Source organism: Melospiza melodia, chromosome 5 (genome assembly GCF_035770615.1).
Source record: "Melospiza melodia melodia isolate bMelMel2 chromosome 5, bMelMel2.pri, whole genome shotgun sequence".
Lineage (NCBI taxonomy): Eukaryota > Metazoa > Chordata > Aves > Passeriformes > Passerellidae > Melospiza > Melospiza melodia.
The window spans coordinates 23831221-23854658 of NC_086198.1; the positions used below are offsets into that span (position 1 = coordinate 23831221).

The following is a 23438-nucleotide window of genomic DNA, read 5'->3' on the forward strand; positions in this document are numbered from 1 at the left end:
AGAAACAAAATATAAGGGAAATTCTCCACGATAGAGAAATACTGAAAAAGAACTATGTTTTATGCTTAAAAAAAATCATTACTTGTGTGGGACTTAGAGAGCCACTCAATAACTATGCATGGAGCTTTCCTGGATGCTGACCTTTCAAAAAGTTAATCCTCCAAATAATGAAATTCAATGAAAAAAAGATCCCAACTGCAGAATTCCTAGTAAATCAATATAATACAGTTATATGTTATTGGAAGGTATATTTTATGTAGTAAGAAAGTAGTTGTAACTAAGAAAGAGTACAAAGAAAAGCCTATCCTTTCCCAAATAAAGGAAAATATTTTTCTCCACAGTTTTTTTTTTCTTGATTTTTGACTGTTTATTTGGGGTTTTCTTAATATAAAGATGAGATAGAACAATACATATTTTAATGCCAAGTAAACTAAGACATCAAAGAACATGACTTAAACATTTTCTTAAGATAGTGCTTTCAGAGGCATGTTTTACACTCAGTTATTTCTATTCTAAATCAAGGTCACTGTGTTTTGCTAACCCAACTGAGCTAGATACTGCTTGCTCCCATGTTATATAGCTATCTCTAGACTCTTTCCTGCTCTCACCACAGTAGGCAGTTTCTACTCCATGGTATGTGGAATTCAACCAGTTCAGCACACAGAAGAATACAATTTTGGCTCAGCATTTGATCCACCAGTGCCAAATTAAGAAGGAAAAACACATTTAAAGGCAAGCTAGCCTAATCAAAGTTACACTATGCCTTCATCTGTACCAATTTACCTCCTTTTCCTTTCTATCAGAAAATTAGGAATAGCTAGGACCTCAGGAAGAAACTCAGATTTCATGTTTTAAACAAAACTAATGAGCCTTTTTACAAATGTCTTGACAGGGCCCTATTTTACATCACCTCACTCTTCAGACTGCACCCATTAGAGAGACTGTTAACTGCTACAACATAGGCACTTTTTTTTAACCTCCTTGTAAGTCTGAACGGATTTGATTTTCTCAAAACATTCACCTTCTCTCTTCAGGAAACAAAGTTCTCATGCCCTTTTTCACTGAAATGGCATTTCAGAAGTGCAAAAGCCTCTCCTCCTAGGGCAGCTGGTTTTTTTCTGTATTTGACAACTCACGATCATTTACTTTCAGCTCCTGGCACCCAGCATCAGAGCAAGCTGCTCCAACATCTGGCTGCACCTGGAACAGGGAGTCTGTACTCCCCTCCCGTGCCCTTGGCAAGGGCTGGCTATCTCAGGGCTTGCTGCTGAGCCACAGCTTGCTACTAAAGACACATAATATTTCTGAAAAACAAAGTAGCTCCTTGCTGGCTTCCTCTCCTGCACCAGGTCACAAAGGGATGGGAGGAACATAAATTGTTTACCTGTAACATGAAACTGCAATTTCTGAGTACAGCTCTCTGCTACTCTGACGATCAAGCCCTGTACATCATAACGCTCTTGTTGTGAAATGTAGTGTCAGAAGACAAATTTCTGCAGGCTTTTACTTATTTAGCTGTGCTTTGTGGCCTGGCACTCTGGAAGATCCATTGTCACTTCAAACTTTTTTCCAGATGTCACAAGGCACAGCCATGACCTGCAGCCATATTTTATGCTCTTAGCAATACCAGAGGAGCTACAGCCACCTGGCACATTTGGACAACCAGAGGTGCAGGCTGTGAAAATGCTGCAAAGATCTACAAGTTTCTGGAGAAAATATGCCCTTAAAGTAAACAAAATAACGAATACCAGCAGCCAAAGAAAATTAAGTCACTGATTTAGGATTGCTTAAGTATATCCCTGCTCAGGAAAGCCTTTAAGCAGGTGCTTAATTTCCACATCAAGTTAAGCCCCATGCCTTAATTCTTTATACCCTTACATAAAGATTCCGAGCCCAAACTCCCACTCGTGTGTCAATAGAACACAAAAGGCTCTGCAAGACTCCCATTTCTATTCCAGGCTCAGAGTAAATGTTTTTTAACTACCATCAACACTACCTGTTTCATCTGCCCTCTGCAAGTGCTGCACTTAGTGTGGAATCCTTCAGAGTGGCTTGGTTCACTTCGATGTTCTTTCAGACTACACAATAAAGAACTTGAAAAGATGGGATTTTAAGGAGAAAAATAAGTTTCAGAAGAGCCTGTAATCACAGGAGCTAAAGGTCCAATGATACCCAAAACGAATGAGCATTAAAATCCCACAGCAGCCATTCTTTCAAGAGAATAACAAAAGGTTAGGTTATGGTTTTCCAATATGATTAGTGTTTTAATAAAACTGTTCCTAGTTTCTACATCTGTCCTTATAACTGCACTGTTTTGCCCAGGTAATTTTTCATTAATTGATATTTAGTCAAAATTACTTGGTAGTACACAATACAAAGGGTCTAAGTAACAGGGAACCAAGCTAAAATATAATTAATTTTCCCGTCTAAGAGAATGACCTCCATAATTCACTTCAGGCTTCACCTCCAGAGTTGTCATGGCTCATTTCCTCATTACCAAAATTAGATTTTAAAACACCACTGTCCTCCATAAAGTACACTTTGTCTCTGGTTATACAGAGAGAGAGAGAGAGAAGAGTACGTTTAAAATTATTTGAAGCACGCAAATACCCAATCGCCTCAAATGCAGACTGGTCTACTTACTAAGTATACAGTGACAAAGAGCTAACAGGCTATAACAAAATCAGCTTGCAGATGAAATAAAACATTTTTGAGAAGAGAATTAAGAAGTGCAAGGAAGGCTCAAAGGGGAGAATTAAATTAAGAAATTAATTGAAATTAATTAACTCTATTGACTTTTAGACAAGCACTGAAATACATAGATGCAGCAAATATGAATCTGTAAGGAATTGGATCCCTATTTGTATGGTGAAACAAGGACCAGATGACTTTCACTTAATTCATAGAATTTAGCCAGGAGAAATAAAAGCAAAATCTCCAGTTAAGATTATGAGAGGACTCAGGAGGACTCCGTACAGCAGAAAGGAGCTGAATGCAGCAGTTCATTGCTCAGTAGTAGCCACAACCTGCTGCAAGCTTGCAGGCTGTGAGGCCTGTCTGGGAATATACATGTCTGGTTGGACAGAGATGATTGACTGCTCCAGTGATTTTAGTGGACATTGCTTCACAAAAAAGATGGGAAGGAAATCCAGATAGTGTGTCCGTTGCTTATTTAAGGAGATTACTTTAGGGGACTGATAGCTCAGGGTGCTAGTTAAATAATTGGCATCGAGGAAGATGAAGCATCTCTCATTTACTTTGTCTCCATGCCTCTGTTTGTTAAAATACCCCAAAAACCTCCAGGCATAGTGGCTTTAAACGTTTAAACATACTACTGATATTGTTTAATCACATCACAATCTGCATAGCTCTCTTAAAAGTAAACCCCTAGCAGTGTGTCAGAGTACATTAACACCGCAGACTGAAGCTCCGTGCTTAATGTATGAAAACACATTTTGGGCACTTGTGAACTGCAAGTGGAAACATGTCTATTGCAAAATCAGAAATGATCCCATCTAGATTTAAAGTGTAAGTACGGCAGAACAGCAGCCTGTCCAGCTTCTCCTACAGTAACGTGATAAAATCGCTCTACACCTCACCATCAAAAGGCATTACACTTGTCAAGGGGCTATATATTAATTTATTTGATCCACCTTTTTAAAAAGGGTTAGAGGTTAATAGTCTCACAGTCACATGCTTTTCAAGCAACAGTCTGGGAAATGAATTCTTTCAAGCCTATTAAAATTCCTGCCTGTCACTTGAAAGTGGAAGCTCTGATAAAAAATGTCAAAATCTGCCATAAAAATTAAGTCGAGCCAAACTTTGGCAACTGAAAATGGCAAATGGCATCAGCGTTAGGAAAATCACTCCTGCTGTTTTCAAGTCATGGGAAAGCAGGGGAAGGTGGAGGGAAACACTCCTGAGAGGTAGTGGTGGCTAACGCAAACTCTAAAGCACCAAAGTCCTTGGTGCTTCACAAACACCTCACACCAACACCTTCAGTCACAGAGCTGGATTTGAACGCTGCAGTGCAGCCAAGTGTAACTAGGGATGTTACCAGGTCTCCTGCCCACCTGAAGAAAAGTTGTTTCCATAGAAACACTAGCATTCTTTCCTTAAACCATAACAAACATGCAGCATTCCTAAAGTGTGCATCCAGCAGGGTTTAGGTGCTCTGGGAGACAAAGTGGGTCACAGCACCTAAAGGATGCCAGGATCTCGTGCCAGCCTGGAATAAGGCTCTTGCCTCCCCTCTTTGGCTCAGCAATTTGGAAAGCCTACTGCAGAGAAGGCTCTTCAATCACCACAATATCTATAGCTTAATTGCTCACTTTGTTTAAACTAGCCTGAAAAAAGTCATTCCTGACAGGCTGAGTTTTTTTAATTTCTCTTTTTTTTTATGTGGATTTGGGGGCATTTTTTGAGCTGAGCAGAAATGACTTTAATCTTCTAGTATCTGAAAGCCTAGTGCAGTCTACAGCTGCCAGAGTTTGCTTTCAAACTGAAAACAAAGATAATGGAAGCAGTCTTACAATAGAAGAAAACATTATTACAGAAAGAATTTGCAACTAGAAAACATTGGGGCTCAAAACCCAGAGGCCGCAAAGTGATGGAAGTCTTGCAATTACTGCATCAGCTGTACCACTGTGAGGTCTTTTTGAGAATAAATCCGACCTCCTTTTTACAGCCTCCAGTATGTTCTGAGTAGATTACTTCCAGGCAAAGGAAGGTCACGAGATCTGTGAAATAGTTGCTGAAAATGTGTTAAATGTGCATCCTACTCATCCTAAACAAAACCTCCACTACATGTCCCTTTTCTACTTCCATCAGTGCTCACTCCCACCTAATATTTTCCCATGCAACCAACTGCCTTCCCAACTGTCAGGCTGTTATAAACCAGTGCATCAAGATCTTGTTTCTTAAGCTGTGAGCACTTGGACTCCCATGGTCCATTTATGCAGATTAAAGATCTGATTTTGTGGGGTTAGGAAGACTTAAATGAGAACTAAGGGAGAAGGCTCCTGACCCAACACCTCTTGAACAAAGAGAAGTGCTGCAACTTCTGGTACATTATGAGAAAGCACAGAGGACAGGTAATTCAAAAAATCTCCTATCGTATTATCTGAAGTGCTCATGATAAAAGCAATTTGCAATTGCAAACACTTCTGACCGTTTCTGATTTTACAAAGGAGTTTTATATCATTATTGAAATGCTTCCCCTCCTCTTCTTCCTTGAGTTTTTCTAGCTCAGATCCTCCTTGATGTTTTCTTCCTCCTCAGTATATCTTTTCACATCAAAATCCATTCTATCAGGAAATAAAAAAGCATATCGGAAATGAAATAGAGGGGCAGTGAAGAAGTTGAACCCTGTAAAGGCTTAATCTCAAATCAAACATGTACTGGTTAATAAACAGCACAAGGAAGGCTGAGAAATATCAAAAAAGAAGTGACATAAAGTGAAAGAAAGTTTAGCAGTCCATGAAATCTGTGTATTTAAACAGATTTTTACAGTGATCAGAGAAATGGGAAAGGACAATCTTATTACACTCATCAAGTCCCAAAGGCCAAAGCAGATGTATCCATCAGGTTGTAATTTCTGACCATAAAACTTTGCTTGAATAAAATCCTACATGTGACCTTCATACATATTGCTGCCCTACAAACCTCTGTTGCTCTACAGCTGAATCCCATTTAGTTATGACTCACTGCCTTATTTACTTCACTGATCACAATAAGCTTTCAAAAGCCATTACGAAGGCTTGAGTTGGTGTCTGTAAGCATACTCTGGTGACTACCCTGAATGACAAAAAGGTTGGGTTAGAAAAAAAAAAGGAAAAATAAGCCTCACACATATGTGATTGCAATAGGAAAATGTGTTCAATAAAGTTAATTTCAAACGGCTTCAGTCAAACCTATTTGTCATGTGTTATAGGTAACCTATAGAACATTGGATTATTATAGAATTACCATTCAGGATAATCGTCAAAAGAAGATAAAAAAAGAGTTAAGAGAAAGGAGTAAGATTAAAAAAAAACACCAGCTCTACAAGAAAATAACATTTTGGCCATGAGGTTAAAACATTGCCAATGGATCTCCAAGGACAACACACATCTTTGGCTGAGCTCTGACTACTTTCCAGATGCTGTGGATGCCTCAAGCACTGCAAACTCCTGCAGAGTTTGCTCCATAACTCTTGGTGTGCAAGTGGAAATGGCAGCATGAAGGCTGAGGAAATGTGCTGCTCAAGGACATGTATCAGCACAAGCCAAAGTATTGCATCTGGTCCAAGCTACCAAAGCCAATTCCCTTCCCTTCCCACAAAAATGCAAAGGCCATCACACATTTTCCATCAGCCATTCAGCTACTGTATGGTTGTACTACTAATGATAAATTAAGGAATAGAGGAAACAGCAGGCTCTGAACCATAAAATTAAAGCTTTAATTATTAGTGTATTCAAGTAAGCACCAGCATAATAAAATTAAGAGAAAAATAAGAGAATAGAGTGATTTTCTGACAAAAAAGAAAACAGGTGTTGTATTAATTTCAACCAAATTTCCCAGTGAAAGAAAAAAGTGTTCACTGAAAAGAAATAGAGAAGTATGTATGTCTTTTATATTAAAAAAAAAAACAAAACTACAGTTTAAGTACATGTAGAACTCAAGCCCTTTTGAAGGCCTGTCCCACCCCTATTTAAATACTGCTGTAAATTGGAGTCTCACAGGAAAGGAAGTAAAGATTATACTAATATATATTATTAGCACCAGTATGGATCTGGGTCATAATTCCTTGTTCCATAGTGCCAAATCACTGCCTAGCTGCCATACAGTACCTGACTATCCCTACTTTTTTTAATGTCTATATACAAAGAAAACTTAAGTTTCTGCTTTTTCTTTGTGGTACCCGACGTGGGCACAGCACAAAAAAGCCAAATCACAATATTCTCCCTCTCTCAATCACACAAGCACACAAATATTTTGAGACACCGGACAGAAGAGTACCATAAATATTGTGAAGCACTTTTTATTGAAGAAAGAAGGAAAGAAAGAGAGAAGCAACTTGCCATGTTGGACATTTCCACAGGCGTCACTGTGGCAAATCTCAGTGACTGGGCTGCAGCTTCCACAAGGGCATGGGATGAAGCACACTTGCTGCTGGCCCTTTCTGTGGCCAACAGAAGGGAAGACTAATTTTCCTAACTTAAAGAACTTCACCTCCTGTTTCTGTGCACTAGAACATAAATGATCCCTGAGGGCACTTCCAGTGATATTATGGGGCATGTCATTCACAGGTCTTCCAGGATAAAACCACTCAGCTTTGCTATAGTATCATCCCCCCAAATCAGAGCTGTTAAAGAGATGCCCTAAGGTACAAGTGGAAGACATTTAAGGGCACGGTAATAATTTATAAAAACAGATTCAGAGGGAAGAACACAGTACTGCACAGCTGGCAATCCTCTCAAATTATTTATCTTTACATACCAAATCATTATGAAGTGTCTGAGTATTTCTGTTTACATTGTTTGGGAGTTACTTGCCAATCTCAATAATAAAGTTAAATAAAAGATTTTATGCAGGTTGTCCATTACTGCATCATTATGAAAATAACTCTGTACCTAATGTCTTGTTTTATCACATCTTTGCTCATGACTTGTTGGATTTCTGAAATTCACAGTCCTAGGCAAATTCTTTATCCTTCTCTATTGACTGAAAAGGGCAGTTGAAAGACAAATTTAGACCAATTTTAAGCTATTATTATTAATCTAATGCTTTAAATAAGCATTTTACCAAGCATTAAAAGTTGGGGATTTTAAAGGCTCTTCTGTAGTTTATACAATGAGAAAAACCTCAAAACTTTAAAAAACTCCAGATATTGTGGCCTAAAACAAAGCAAACTTCAAGCAGTTTAAATAAAATAATTAAAACAAGCAAATAGTAAATTAAATTAATAGTGTATTTTTTGAACATTTAGGCTGTGCTTGATAGGAGAGGCCACAGACCTCAGACTCAGGGGTGTTATGATTCCAAGGAAAGGGACATGCTTGCATGAAAAAGGCAAGCTTGACAATGCCAAATGTCACACACTGAAAAACGTGAGATTTAGTCTTGTTCTAGTATTTCTTTTATAAATAAAAGACCAGAATGGCCTGATTGTTTAAATGAACATTTTTCCTGATGTTTAGTACAGTGCCTTTCTGCTAAGCATTTGTCCCTGTTATTAACCATGTCAATATGCCACTTTTACCAATATGTGGCAAAAGTTAGAGTGGTCCCCTTCCCTGCTACTAACATTTATAAAAAATACAATTAAGACCAAGGAATGAGTGATATAGAAATACAGAGAAAAGGAGAAAGGCAAGACACTATGCAAAGTAATCAAATTATTACACTGGAGCTGCTGCCTGTGCTCAGTTAAAACCAAACACATTGACTCTGGTATAATATTTTAACAAGCAAAATGTCATCAATACATACATGCAAAAGATTAAGACCTTTGTTCTTCACTTGGATTATTCCAAACAAAATACAGGGCCCTTAAAAATAGGGAATATTCTATTTCTTAGGCATGTAGCTGTATTTGACCATGCATTTACAAGAAAGAGTTTTTACTGGAAAATATTGAACTCATCAATATCATAGCAGACCTTTCACTCCTCCACCAGATGGTAACGAAATTTATGTCAAATTTCCTCCATCCACATTTCAAATGTTGACTATACTTTCAACAACAACAAACACAACTTTTGCATACAATAATAATTGAATATTGAAATATTGGATTATTAACTCCTTTGATAGTTCTACTTTACTAGGCATTCCTAGTTTCTCCAAGTCACTAATAAGATACTTAAAACATAATTTTGTATAAAGTTTGTAATTACTCCACCACAATGATACAGGAAATAGATAACTAAGTTTCAGAGTTAATTAATGCTAAGCACAGACCATCAGTTAGCATTAGCCATCCCAGATTTTAAAAAAAAGCTCAAATACCAACAATGTAGAAGGCATCTTAAAAAGGCTGAGTTAAGTCATTTTCCCCTCTGAATTCTGAAAGTATCCAGTAGTTCCAGTTTCTGTGTTATCCTTTTCAGATTGAAAGAGACAAAATTGATTCTAATTGGAATACTCTCAAAATCATGTCTTTTAGTGCTTCAGCCATATCAAGCAGAGACTGCAATGCTTCTCATTACACAGATCTAGCTACTTGCAAAATTTAACAACACAAAAAAATATTAAATCACTAAATTCTCAAAAATTAACAATGTCATTGGTAAAAAAACCCAAAATAAGTATTAAAGACTTTTTCATTAGCATTGCCTTGACAATAATCCATTGATCCCAAACCTCTGATTTCACGAATATTGGAACAACTAATTGCATATTTCCCTTAAATCTCAAGTGTCTATACAGAGCTAGAAAATCATCAAAATTTAGTTTTGTTGTTAAGAAAAGTTTAGTAATATAACTGAAATAAATAACTTTGGCGTCTCAGAGAGAAGTTACTGTTCCAGAACAGCAAAGAAATAACAAATGCTTAAACCCCAAATTTGAATCCATATTTCTGAAGACTTGTCCCAGCGGTCTTTCCAGAGAACTGCTCAGTCACACCAGTGATTTACTAATCCAGCTCAAAGGGATTTCAAATATTATTTTCTCTTATCATCCTGCCACTGTCACAGGAGACCAAAGCAATGTCGTCACCCCTTGTCCAGTAATTGTGGGATGACACAAAGGACAGGCTGAGAACAGCATCATGTACTGGGCACAGGCAACTTTCTGAATCTTCAGGTTAACTCCCCTCCTTAAAACAGGTAACCTTCTCAAGTGGGTGGGATGAAAAGGTTATCCATGCAACAACCTTTGTTTCCCAACAAGTTGCCATTAGTTGCCCAAAATTAAACCAAAAAGTAGCAGGAAGTAGTCATTATTTTGATAGTAACTTCCAAACAGTCTGGAAAAGGGGAAAGGAGTAGGCAAAGTGTGTCTGACTTCATCACATTTCAACAACCTATACACAGAAAATGGATAAAAGCTGACTTTATAGCTATAAGTCACTAGGACCAACAGAAACCAAATCAGCAAAATTAAATACACTATTTGATATTTCGTATAAAAAGAAACCAACAAAAACAACAAATTCCCATAAGGATAGGAGACTATCAAGGTAATATTTTGCATGTCACAGCAGAAACAACAAGAGGAAATCTTTTTAGCTGTCCTACCTTCTTGAACTGCCTGGAAAGGATTGTTGCCATCCACAAATGTCACTGAACATGTGATTTTCTCTGTTTGTAAGATTTCGTCATTCTGGTTGAGATCAGCTACTGCCATTCGAAAAACTTCCTCATCTTTTTTGGCAGATTCATCAAAAATTGCCCCTGTGGAGGAAAGGAAGAACAAAAATCACATTGCACCTTTCATCTGCAGTATCCCAAAGCATTAATCATAAGCACTTAAGGCATTTCTTTGCTAGAACATCATGTCTTCCTCATCTTTAAAACAAGTTTCTCTCTATACAGAGCCCAGAAACTGTTTCACAATATACAGAATTTTTTTGAATTCTGACATCATTTAAGATATACATTGAAGGGAAGCATTGATGCCAGTCAGAAATATTGGGGAAAACTAGCTAGGCACAAAGCAAATGATCTGCATAAGAACATGGCTCTGAAATGAGAATTGAGTTTCTTCCAAAGGTGCCACTTAATATATTGAATGACTGCAGTGGGCTAGGATCTACATTTAACATCATGTCTACTGATGATTAAAAAATAGCAAATTCAAACAAAGAGAATAAGCCTAAAAAGGTAGCACCACTGGGAAAAGGAGGTAGAATTGACACCCACAATCAATAGACAGGTCAGGAGCCAATATAAATTATTTCAAGTGTAATACCTCTAGGATTTGCAAAACAACAATTCCAGCCAATTGTCAAACTCTTGAAGTCAATAAGTTAAATTTAAATGCTTAATTAAAATAAGTACTGCCTATATAAATCTCACAGAAAGTGAATGTTCTGCCTATTTCTTCAAAAACATTTCAGCAGAACGCTATAAACAGGCAACCAACAAACTCAAGAAGAGCTCGCAGAGTCAGAGTGCCCAACTCTCATTTAGCCAATTCTTCAGGTATATTGAAAAAGAACTCTAAAACTAATCCAGAGGTTTTAAACTTTTTTCTTCTTTAAACTAACGCATCACTTTTTGCATCACTTGTTTCCTATCATTTTACACTTTCTTTTTGTATTAACTATTTGTCCAGAGATGGCTCAAAAAGTCCTATGACAAATGCTATATATATTGTTTGAAACCCTAAAATCAAGGCTATTAGATTTTCAAGCACCTTTAAAGCTTTCAATCTCAGGCAGTAGATTAGAGAGGCAGAAGGGCTGCTTTAAAACCAGACTTTTGAAAACTGTATTTATTTATTCTTGAGTGTCTGTTGTCAGTATTGAACTCAGCTAAGGCAGCAAATGTGTCAAGGCAAACAAAGACAAGAGAAAACTCTGATCACTGAAGGCTGCAGGTAAGCACCTGCAATCAGAACTGGAAAGAACTTAAAACTCTTCATTTAGAGGAAATGGCTACTTGAAGACAAATAAACTTCATACACAGTGTTTGCTGTGTTTTTCCCACTGACCTCTGACACTCATCTCGCTGCCAGCACCACTCATCCTTCATGAGCATCATCTCTTCCTACAGTCTGACCGCTTTGACTCCAGCATTTTCCCTCCTGAAGCTCCTACCATCTGGAACAGCTGTTCTTTACCTCTCCACCTCATTCACCTGTCATCTCTGTGCAAATCTCAGTTGAAAACATCCATTTTTCCCCTTGCCCCCATTCCAATTTCCCTAGTTTTATTTAACTCCATAAAGCAAAGCTACACAAGGCCAAAAACAGACTCGGTATGCAAAATGTTACAAACCCTGTCTTCTCCACAAAAAAAGCTATTTGTGGATACATCCAGCATTTAAAGGGGACAAAAAAGTGTCCAAGACACATCTTCAAACATGTTTCTTGCCTCTTGGAACTGAAACCAAACCCACACAGGCTTCACTTGGGGTTTACATGCATACTGATAATAATGACACAGCCCTGCAAATACTCGAAGGAATGATTCTACATGGCTACTTAGTAACAAGGGTAAAATTAAGGGGGGAAAAAGAATTAGAAAATAATTATAGTAATTAGTCAAATTCCATCCCTGGAGAGCAACTCTGCCACAAATGCTATACTGTAAAGTGAATATACACAGATTTCATGCACACACAAGGCAGATGTTGACTGTGTTGCAGAACAGCGTGGCAAAACAAAGATCTTCCAGCCAACATTGTGGAGTACAGACTCTTACTCAACAGATGGGAAATACCATCTTAAGCCTGGCTTGGTCCCCGAAAACACCCAGGTCATTTATTGAGTAGAGGATGCAGCAAAGTCCCGGGTAACTAGGTTTCTTTTCTACGTGTCATCATAAAAAGGCCCTTCGGCACCTTTGCCCTTCCACTGAGCAACTGAGGGCTGCTGCCAAGATAATCCTGAACTGGTGAATCCATCCAGGTTCTCCACAGGTAAACCTTCTTTACAGTCTTGTTCTTCTTTTCACACACACAGGTATTCCTAATAAACTCCTATTCTTTTTTCCAGTTTCTCAGCCTGCAAGAAGCCATACCTCTGGCACCACCCAAATGTATAAGGGACTGGGTTAGATCAAACTCCATGCTGTTTTCACAAATGCTGCTCTTTCTCACTTCAGTACAACACCTCCACTTTTGCTCTGACCTCTGCTTATGTTTTTATGGCTCCATATTTCAGAAATTTTTTTGTTCCATATTTCAGAAATTTCAAAATTTCCCCTATAACAGACACTGTATCTGACATTTTAAAGAAACTACCTCACAGATACAACATCACACATGTTCTAGTGTAGGAGTATCTCCATAAGTAAAACACATAGATATACAGTTGAATTGCAAAAAAAAAAAGTTCTAAACAAGTTCGTGTCAGAGCATCCAAGCACGAATTCAATTCTTTTCCTTTAGAAACTCAGGCCTTATTCATTCAAGTATCTAACTTCCCTACACAGAAAGCTTTTTAAGATATAATAAAGATAGCAGCGTTCCTTTCAGGAGATGGCAGTGCACAGCAGCACATGCATTACACTTTCAAATAGCAAGAAGAGAAATTTTATTACTTAATTGATTCTCAAAATTTAATTTCAGTTGTTATATAAAACTGAAAACCTAAAAAGAAAATACAGTCAAGCCACAAAACCCCTGAATAATTTTAAAATTGTTACTATTCCCATATACACATAATTTTATGTCCCTGTTTCAGCTGTTCTTCATGTGTCTATATATCTGTCTATATTACAGATGGGGGGGGGGAAGATATTACTTTTGCTTGTTTTTTAAAAGAAAAGCCATTTCAATGAAAAAATGGAAGGGATTTTTTGGACAGTGCTGGAAGACTCTCCTTTCACTGTCATTTCAGGAATGATCTCCTAGTTTACAGGATTGATCTTTCTGATGTGAAAGAAGTATATAAAATTTTTTACCTCTAACTCAACATGCAACCCTTAACTTATGGTTAACTTTAACTTAAACCTTACATATGAAATATGATATTTGCTTGCCAAGGCCTGAAGTTTTTATGTGTATTTTTCACAATACTGTCATTAAGCCAAGCCAAGCAACACAAATGAACAAATAAAGGTTATCAGACTTTAAAATTACTTCCCTAGTGAGACCTACATGCTGTCTCATTTCTCCATCTAGAGCTGGAAATGAGAGAACTGGGATGACCACAAACTTACTTGGAGTACATGAACCCTTTTGACCATAAGAAAAATTGTTACAGAAAGTAATAACAGCTCAGGAGGAGAAGAAAATTATTTCTATAGATATTGTAAGGCACTCACTCTAGAAAAATAATGCAACAACACTATTTACACAAAGGGAGAAAATCTTCAAAACTAGACTAATGTTGTTCTTTTCTCTTCCAGCCCCACTGCTCATCTCAGCTGGAAGAGGCCTCACACTGAACATGTCATTTCTAACTGTGCTCGAGGAGCACTCCCATGATTGCATCGGGAGCCAACATGCTGACACAGCAACCACTGTGCACCAGTTTCCCCCTCCTGTTTTATTGGCATGTCATTACGTCCAGTTCTATTTCAGAATCTGGATGAGGACAGCACAAACATTCTTCCCTGGCTTTTTAAAAATCCTCAGCACATCAATTATGTTGGGTGGTTTAGCAGGCAAATTCTTTGCATTTAACTATCTCATTTGCACTCAGCCATGCCACCAGAAATCCGTCATTTTTACTTAATATAGACCAAATCACATTAAGTTCAGACACTGATAACATCATTAGAATGGCTTTTCAAAGATCCCTTGTCCCACTGACCCATAAATAACAAAAAAAATTAATGCAAACTAGATATTATCAGCTATTTCTACAGTAATTTGAGCAGTCTTGGGGAATCAGTCCAGAAAACAAAAATGTGAGAGAAATGCGTCATTATTTCAAGGATGAAGCAAGAGATTTAAACCATTGTTCATCTACCAACTAAGAAAGGACAAAGTCCAGTGCTTGAAGTGTTCTTGAGTGCTAAAATTATATTACGTATGAAAGTATGACATTTCTGGATTTCAGTACCCCATATTAGTCTCAGAAAATTAAGTGCCTTATTTCAAAGACCACATGGATTAAATGCCATTGTGAATTGAGGTCACAGTTCAGTTTCCGCACGTTTGATTTTCACCTTCTAACATTGCACACAGTGCCCTCACCAATAAAAGCCATATATGCTTTGCCCAGTAATTTACTAGTTCATTCCAGGAATTTTTGCAGAGAAAAGGAAGAAAATGGTAACGTCTACATAGAAACTTTTTGAGCAACTATCTCATGTTCTCAGCAGCCCCCGATTCTATGACAATTCTTTGTGCCACTGATATTGCCAATTTTTTCCAGTGTCTGAATCCAATTTTACTGCATTTTCTCAACTGCTGCTATTGAATTATTATTCTGAATGAGAAAGTTAACACTGCTGCTGGGAGAAGGATAGCCGTGCTATTAATGCTCAGAACTGGAAGCTGAGAGTTTTGACTTTTCATGGCAAAGCTCATCTGAAATGTCCTTCAGATCTATGAGCTCATTTCCACAGATCCAGCTCCCCAGTATCAAATAAGGTTGGGAAACATTCATTTCTAGAGGCCTAATTCTGGTATTTGAGATCCTCACACACACTGTAGAACCAAAACTCATGTTATTTCTAGGTCAGGTGAATATCTGGTTGGCACGATTTGTGTCAAATTTAATAATTTTTTAACTATAGTGGCAAATGCTTGGGTATATTGCATTCTATCATGTTTAATTTACAGAATATATGCATGCAGCTTTAGTAGGCCAATTATAATGGTATAATTGTCAACAACAGCAAGAGGAACTGCAGCAGTTCCAGAGAGGGGCTGCAGTAATGTAGGAATTTAGGAAGTCACACACAGAGACCTTGTCTTGTGCATGCAGCTCCCATTATGGTATTCAGCATGCACTCATACAATTGGACCCTAAATTTCATTGTGACACATTTAGAGCTGCTGTTAAGCTTCTCTATTGACCAACAGGCAGCCGAGTACGCGCGATCACACCTTGATTTTTGTCAATGAAGGGAAAACAGCACACTTTGCCTTTGTCTTTCAAGTTGATGAAGTTTTACAAACAGCACAGCGAGCTTCATTTTGTCACTGCAGCATGAAGGCAGCTGAACTCCTCCACCTCCCGTAGCAGGAGGGAGCTGCCAGCAGATGTGTCCTGAGGCACCCCGCACGTCAGGCTGCGGCAGCACAGGGCACCGAGCCCGTGGGGACCAGGCTGCCTCGCCCGGGCCAGCGTGGGGCTCCAGCTCAGGGCACAGCCAATCCCCGCACCTGGAACCACCAGCCCCGTGTGTTTGCTCCCCAGAGCCCCCCTGCCCCGCACCGCTGGGATCTCAGCGCCACAGTGCATCTAGGTCAAGCTGAAATTTTTGAAAACACTACTTGTTTGTTCATTTTAATTTTTCAAGACTTTCACAGCTCCCATGATGATGTTAAAAGAGACAGCAGGGTAGGCTGAGAAGCACCTGCGCCATCTCCTTCTGCAAAGAACATAATGTCTCCATGCCCACCAAACTGTAAAGGCAAGATTTGCCTTTCTACTTTACATATCTATTATTTTAACAAGCACAATAAAGACATGGAACAATACATTAGAAAATACTTTGCGCTCTTTATCAGCAGACATATAAAAGAAAATTAAAACAATCACCTTAAATCTACACATACATATGGAAGCTCTACTTGCTACTTTTTGCAGCACAGATGAGACCAGAAAAACTTCCCAAACAGTTTCTTGCCTACCACTGACACAAGATTGACCAACTAAGAGAAGCATCAGGCCTACTGTCATTTTTTTAAGAGACTTTTATAAAAGTCTGCTTCTGATAGAGAAGAAAGGATATTTTCCCAGACCATGAGCAATGCCTGTTTCCCTGAGAGACCATACACTACATATGCCTGCACACAGATCCCTGCTGCCTCCAGAAAGAGCTCCTTCAATAACAACAACTGTATCCATTTTCAATGTAATGGAAAAAAAAAAAAATAAGCCAGCAGCAAAATTATTAGATACAAGGCCCACACCTAATCAGAATATGTGGGGAAAGAAACCCACACAGTCAATTTCTGCTCCTTTTATAAGCACTTTAGCCATTCTCAGATCAGCAACATGACTGGAATATCACAGAAGTGATAAAGCAACTCCTTCCCTTTATTGTTTTCATTTTCTAACTTGAAATAGTTGAAACAGAGTTGAATGAGGAATTTTACAGGTGTCTACATCTGGCAAATTGCTACAGGCAAAGTCTGCTTGAAATACACAGAAAGTCAGAAAAGCTCAGCTATCACCTAAATAACAGAAAAATCTCTCCATTCTTCTGCCAAAACATGGTTGTTTTTCATGTCCCAATCTCCAGTAAAACAACTGAGACTGTTCTGCTTGGCTTTGAAAACTGTTATTTGCTTTAAGTTATTTGACTTCAGGAGGATGTGCACTTCATTACACCTTCTCCTTTATGTTATCTCTGGAATATACCAACCAAGCTTTGGAAGAATGGTAGCTTGACAGGTTGACAAACTGAATGAAGACTCCACTTTTTAGGCATTTCTGAACATATTTACATGCAGTGAGACCCAATGCTCCAAGTATTGTATGTCAAACCTATAAATTACAAGGTGATACTGAATTTCTAAGTAAGGTGGGACACAAGCCCGCAGGTATAGAATCAATTGTCTTTGCAATTCCTTAATTTAATTTTAACATGATTGAAGGTGGTCTGAGGTCAGTTCATCTGCACACAATAGGTACTACAGACCTGTGAAGCTCAGGAAATATTGAAAATTACTCCAATACCAGAATGCATATAGGATGTTTTTTTCTGTTTAATTCTATAACAATGTTGTCGATACACATCAGTGTCATTGGGAATTATGTTCACATTTGGAAAGAACAGACTCTAAGATCTTCTCCTCCTTATTTACACTGTCTGTCAGGCACATATGCACAGACACGAACTCCTTCCAATCTCCATTGAATTATTTTAAGCTCATCCTGACAGATATTTCTAATTGTTCTCAAGTTCTAAACCATCATTTTACACTTATATTTAATGTAGCAAATGGTACAATTTGTCAAAATCATCTGCTGAATCTTGTTAATCTTATTTAAAAAGCAGCTGTCATTTGCCAGTTCCTTTTTCTGATGTGTTATTGTTGGCTACCAAGTATAAAAAAGAGGAATACAGAGGGAGAGGAAGGCAAAACATTGTGGTCCTACCAAGAAATGCACTTCATGGGATATAATGAATTAGAGGGGATCCACAAGGATCAAAGTTCAGCTCCTAGCCTAGCACAGGCCAGCCCCAAAAATCACACCATGAGCCATCTATTTTGATGCATCTTTTCCTATGCAACATAAAATCAATGGCATCTTGAAAAGCAATTGTAGAAAATCTCCAGGTAAGTAATCAAGTCCCTTCTCAATTGCTCGACATTCTCATTAACTTAAGGGGTCCTTAAGTAGAAAAGGAGCGTAAAAACTACTATATCAAAGAAACAACAATTGACACACACCTAGTTTTTCTTTTTAAGAGCTAACTAATTGCACAAATTGCAGAGCCACAAAGAATTTGCTCCTGCAGATGGAAAAGTGCTGCATAAGCACCTGTTGGAGCATTGGAGACTGCTAACTACTTTTCTAAATGCAGCAGGGCACAATTTCATCATCATATAAACAAGAAATTTTATACACAATATACCTTTCACAGCATAAGAATTAAGATATCTTCTGTGCACTATTCCACTCTAAACTTGATATGGTGATTAACTACAGTGATAATATCTTCACATTCATTATGCAGCAAATGAGCTGATAATAATGAGAAGCTTTTCATGTTTTCTGTCATATCCATAACTATCAAGTTAGGGTCTAGCTGTGAAAAGCATCTGGTTTGGTAGATAGACTTCCCATAATATTAATACCCCATATAGGAAATTAATGTGATGATCATAAATTTACTGAATAGTATCCACATTCTTGAAAAACGAATATTAGAAGGTAACTTTATAATGTATTTTCAAGGCATGTTTAATGGCTGGTTTAGAACCAGAGCAAAGCACTGATTCACTGAACTACTTCATCCTTTTTCTTAGCCCCTACCTGTTAATGGGAGAACACATCACAAACTGTCCACAAGGATGACTGCATCCTAAAAAATAAAACTCCTAAATAGTTGTTAAGCATTTGTCATTACCTGTCTTCCGCTCTCATACTTGCTGCTCTGCCTGTGTATGTAATTCTGTTTCACAGCACATGTCACAGCTGAGATGGCCACAACACACAGAGTAATCACCATACAATGCCAGAAGGCTTCAGCCCACACAGAGTAACACCAGACCACTTCAGAAGGCTGCAAGCATCTGCCCTTCTTGTCCTTCAGCCCAGCCTTTTATACCCTCCTGTTGATGCCATGCCCCTGTGTGCCCTCTGTTCCCTTTGGTGATGGGTCAGTGCCCCTGGGCACCCCATGGCTCATTGCTGTCAGTGCTGCTCACAGCTGCACCCATGGGGATGAGGCTGGACACAGCCCCACCCCAATCACCACAATCTGTGTGTACCTACAATTCTGCTTTGTGATTTTTCAAAGAAGCTATTGCTTTAATTAATCAAATGATGCAGACTCCTGGGTAGAGATGGAGAGAAAACTGCTGCCAAACCATTTCTTTATGACATGAGGCAGCTGCAGCACCTCACTCTTGTAGCAGCTGAACTTAGAGGAGAAGAATGAGATTCCCAATATGCTGGAGATGTTGCTAGAACACAAACATATGCCTGTGTACACACACACAGACGTGAAAGTGCAAAGATTGGCACGTGAAGTTTTTCTGGAGGGCATTTCTCTGTTTTTCCCTTCCCATTTCACAAGCCTTTTGCTGCAAACAGTTTAATCATTTCAAGGAGTACAGAAACCTTACAACACAGATACAGGTGTTGACACTAAAGATTGCCATTGGGAGAGTATTTACAGGAATAAGAGACTATTTCTTGAGTACCACACAATGTATAAATTCAGCCTCCTATTGCCTCTAAAAAAAAAAAGACAAAGGTGCTGAGTCATCATGCCACAGACTCACAGAACTGTTTGGGTTGGAAAGGACCTTTAAAGACCATGGGCAGGGACACTTAACCTGATCACGTTGTTAAAACCCCCATCCAAGTCAACCTTGAAGATGATCAATGATGGAGCATGCACAACTCCTCTGCTATCACAGTGAAGTACAGACAGATGACCTTTGAATATATTGCTTATAAAAATCTATCCAATACAATATGCAGTGATATGAATGCCATGGTTAAGAATTAAATAACACAGGGAAGAAAGCAGTAATGAGAAACTGTTTTATGAGCCCTACTTAATATGTAAAGGCGGACTACGAAAATAATCCTTTTCTTAAACAGCTTTTCCATTCTTCTGGAGGAGAGACATTCAGCAAATTTACACACAAACATTGTATTTGAATGGAAATGGGATCAACCAAACAAATTAGTCCATTTTCTTTCAAGACAGGACAGGAATGTCTTGTAGAGGGCAATTTACATTACAGATGAAAATTAACATATGTAACTTCTTTCACTCTTATTTTACAAAGAAAAACAAATCTGGAAGCAATCTGTTTCCAATTTCAACACAAAAACCACATCCAAAATTGCCCCAAGAAAGAGCCACTTTCCAAAGAATGGTACAAATACTCTATTTCTAAAAACATGGTTCTTACTTCTCAGTACAGATTTTCCTGAACTAGTGTTACTCCCCTTAAAGATAACTTTTTTTTTTTTTAATTTTATCCTTTCAGCAAAAGGACAGCCCACGTGACTCTGAAATTCTCTCGTTAAATATTCAGGACTATAGGCTCAAAGTGCCTTCATGATCAAGGACATTGAATCCTTAAATTCTTTGTTGCTTCCTACAGAAGATGGTGTCATATCATCTTTTTACTTCTTATTCAAGTCTGAGAGAATATTTTCTACTTTCTCAACCCATCATTTGCATGTGTGTATAAAAAATAGATTCTCAGAAAATATCTCTCAGACAAGCTGACAAAATTTTCATTTCAAAAATTCCACCCAATAAATTATTGTAATGATGTTTCCATTTTAAAACAGTCAAAATAAGAAGTGGAGAGTAAGAAAAGGTTAATGTCATCCCACATGAGACACATTAGAATACGACCAAAAAGTCCTGCTATAAATTTCTTCAACTCCCTGCTGCAATTTAATTTGTCCATTGTTTTAATAATACTACAATTCTTCAGAAATACAAAGCTCTTTGAAAGTTCACTGTCTTATGAAATGCCTGTGAATTTGCATTTCCCAAAGCCTCACTGCAAGTCAATTAAAAGCTTGAGTTCTGCTAAAGAGAAGTTTTCAGGGTGCTATAAAAGTGTGCACTTTTTTTTTTTTTTAAACAAGACAAAATTTCTGATTTTAAGACAGACTCTGAAAAATGAAGAACAGGTGCTCCTTCCATTGGCTTCTCCAATGTCAGCCTCCAGGTCCACAGCTGGAATAAACATTAATCTGCCCAAGATCACAAATACTTTTCAGAAACTAGCCCTGGCATTAGATTTTTTTAAAATGAGACCTAGAACTATATGTTTGGTTTAAGTTATCACCTGTCAAGAACAACTTATAAAAAGCCATATGCAAGTGAATAATTACTCTCCCATTTTAGAGATTAAGTAATATTAAGCAGATGTGGAGTGACTTGTTCAGACACCCCATAATTAGTTGCCTGTCAAAATTAGAAGAATCTAATAAAAACCTGATTATTCAAAGTACCTATCTTTATTTCTGTCACTTAACACATATAATCTTGGAACACTGATATTAAAATAACAGTAAGTATGCTATTATTATAGTTCCCACTTGATCAAAAATTTCATTGGAAAAGAGATTTAGGGGTTTTTTCGGTTTGTTTTTTTTGGAAGGAGAGTTTGAAGAGGAGAGGTTGTGGGTTTTGGTTTGTGTTCTTGGTTTGGATTTTTAATGTTTTTTTTTAAACTGAAGTGGCTGTGGTGGTTTGACCAGGAAGAAGTGGGAATTTTGGGATGCTGTGGTCAAACCAATGGGTGCTTGGATTTTGATATTGGCACCTGGTGTAGCCAGTGGGGTTTTGGACACACCTCTGAGAACACACAGGGGTTAAAAGCAGAGCTTCGGCCCTGGGAGGCTCTCTTGGGACTTCGAGGGAAGGAGGTCGGATCTCCCTTCCCCCGTCCAGCCGCTGCTGCTGGGCAGGGGAGGGGCAGCCCTGTGGTAGGCCTGGGCCTGGACAGAGATGGGGGTGAGGAGGCCCTTGAGGATGGAAGGGTGGAGGAGCCCCAGGAGGCATCGGGCAGCCATCCCTCTTCCCCCCCCGCCCTTGGAGACAGACAGACAGAGAGAGAGAGAGTGCAGCCTGTGTTTGTGTGCCGTTACCTTGAAATTCAGTAAACAGGTGCTGGCAGCAGGCAGCCCAGCTGAGGAGATGGGGGGGTGCAGCCAGGAGTCCGGCCACCTGGAGGAGTTTTTAACCCTTTTTTGGACAATGAAAACCTTACAGAACATTAACCCTTCCTAGATGAGTGATGAAGTTCTGGACCAGAGAGAGAGAGAGAGTGACAGATGTTGAAAGAATGGAGAAGATGGAGTGGCATTTTATGCTTGACTCTTTCGTGTAGCCATGGACAGAGCCATGTTTCCGTGTGATACAGAGACTGAGTCCAGGGGGAGAAATGTCCCAGAGCCAAAGAAGATTCAGTGTGGGTACCCCTCGGCCCCAGGGGGTATATAAAATATGGGGGGGACGGATGTCCCAAAGGTGAAAAGGTGAGATACTGTGCTTTTCTGGAACTGGACAAAGCATCCTTAAAAAGACAACCCTGGAAGCAGCCCTGATCCCTGTTCCGTGGTGAGAGCACTGGAACAAGGACGGAAAAGGCCACCACGACACATGGAAGGACTCCCTCTCCTCTTGAGGAACTGAAAGTTTGAGCAATCTAAAGGGTGGTGTTGGACCCAGAACTGCTGATTTTGGAAGATGTATTGTATTGGGAATTTAGGGGGAAGGAGGAGGAGAGTGTTTTTGTGAGGTTTTCATTTTCCTTGTGTTTTCCTTTTTTCTTTTGTCTGTGGTTTTGTAATTGTTTGTGTAGTTTAGTTAATAAACTTTTCCTTATGTTTAAGCTGGAGCCTGCTTTGCTTATTCCTGGTCACAGCTCACAGCAGACACCAGGGAAAGTGTATTTTCATGGGGGCTCTGGCTTTGCCAGGCCTAAACCATGACAGTGGCTCTAAACTTAAGGTGACGAAAAGGTGTTTAATGTCTTCAAAATCATTTTAACTTGAACAGATTTGAAGTTGAGTAACTTAGGCAAAGGTTTTCTTTTAAATTTTAAGACCTATTTTAAATCAGGAAAAAAATGCGAACCAGAAAGTGGGAAAAGAAAACAGAAGATTAAATAATAAAGAACCTCCCCCCCCCAAAAAAAAAAAAAAAAAAACACAAGAAAAAATTGTGTCATTAACCATATTTAAATTTGAACATACACTTTAGAGACTTGGAACATGAATAAAAAAATCCCAGAAGTGACACTTGTGGAGGTATCAAACTTGTTGTTGTTGCTGCATCATCTCTACTGATGAATATAAGTTCATGAGGAGCCAGCCAAAGAGAGAGAAGAATTTTGACAGCAGCCAGTTGTAGGAAACAGATCATTTTGAGAAAATTTTATTATTTATCACAGAATGACTAGGTTGGAAGAGACCTTAAAGCTGATCGAGTCCAACCCAGCCCCAAC

At 38.5% G+C, this 23438-nt stretch overlaps 1 protein-coding gene across 3 annotated transcripts in view; it reads right to left on the reverse strand.

The window, feature by feature from the left end:
- Window positions 1–23438, reverse strand: part of GRID2 (glutamate ionotropic receptor delta type subunit 2) — a 679111-nt gene that overhangs the window by 529789 nt on the left and 125884 nt on the right. For all 3 annotated transcript variants that reach the window (XR_010027765.1, XM_063156612.1, XM_063156611.1), the window contains exon 2: window positions 10224–10379. Coding sequence is in view for 2 of the 3 variants with exons in the window: in XM_063156612.1 (XP_063012682.1) it covers window positions 10224–10379 (156 nt within the window). In the remaining variant the exon portion in view is untranslated. The remainder of the gene's footprint in view (window positions 1–10223; window positions 10380–23438) is intronic.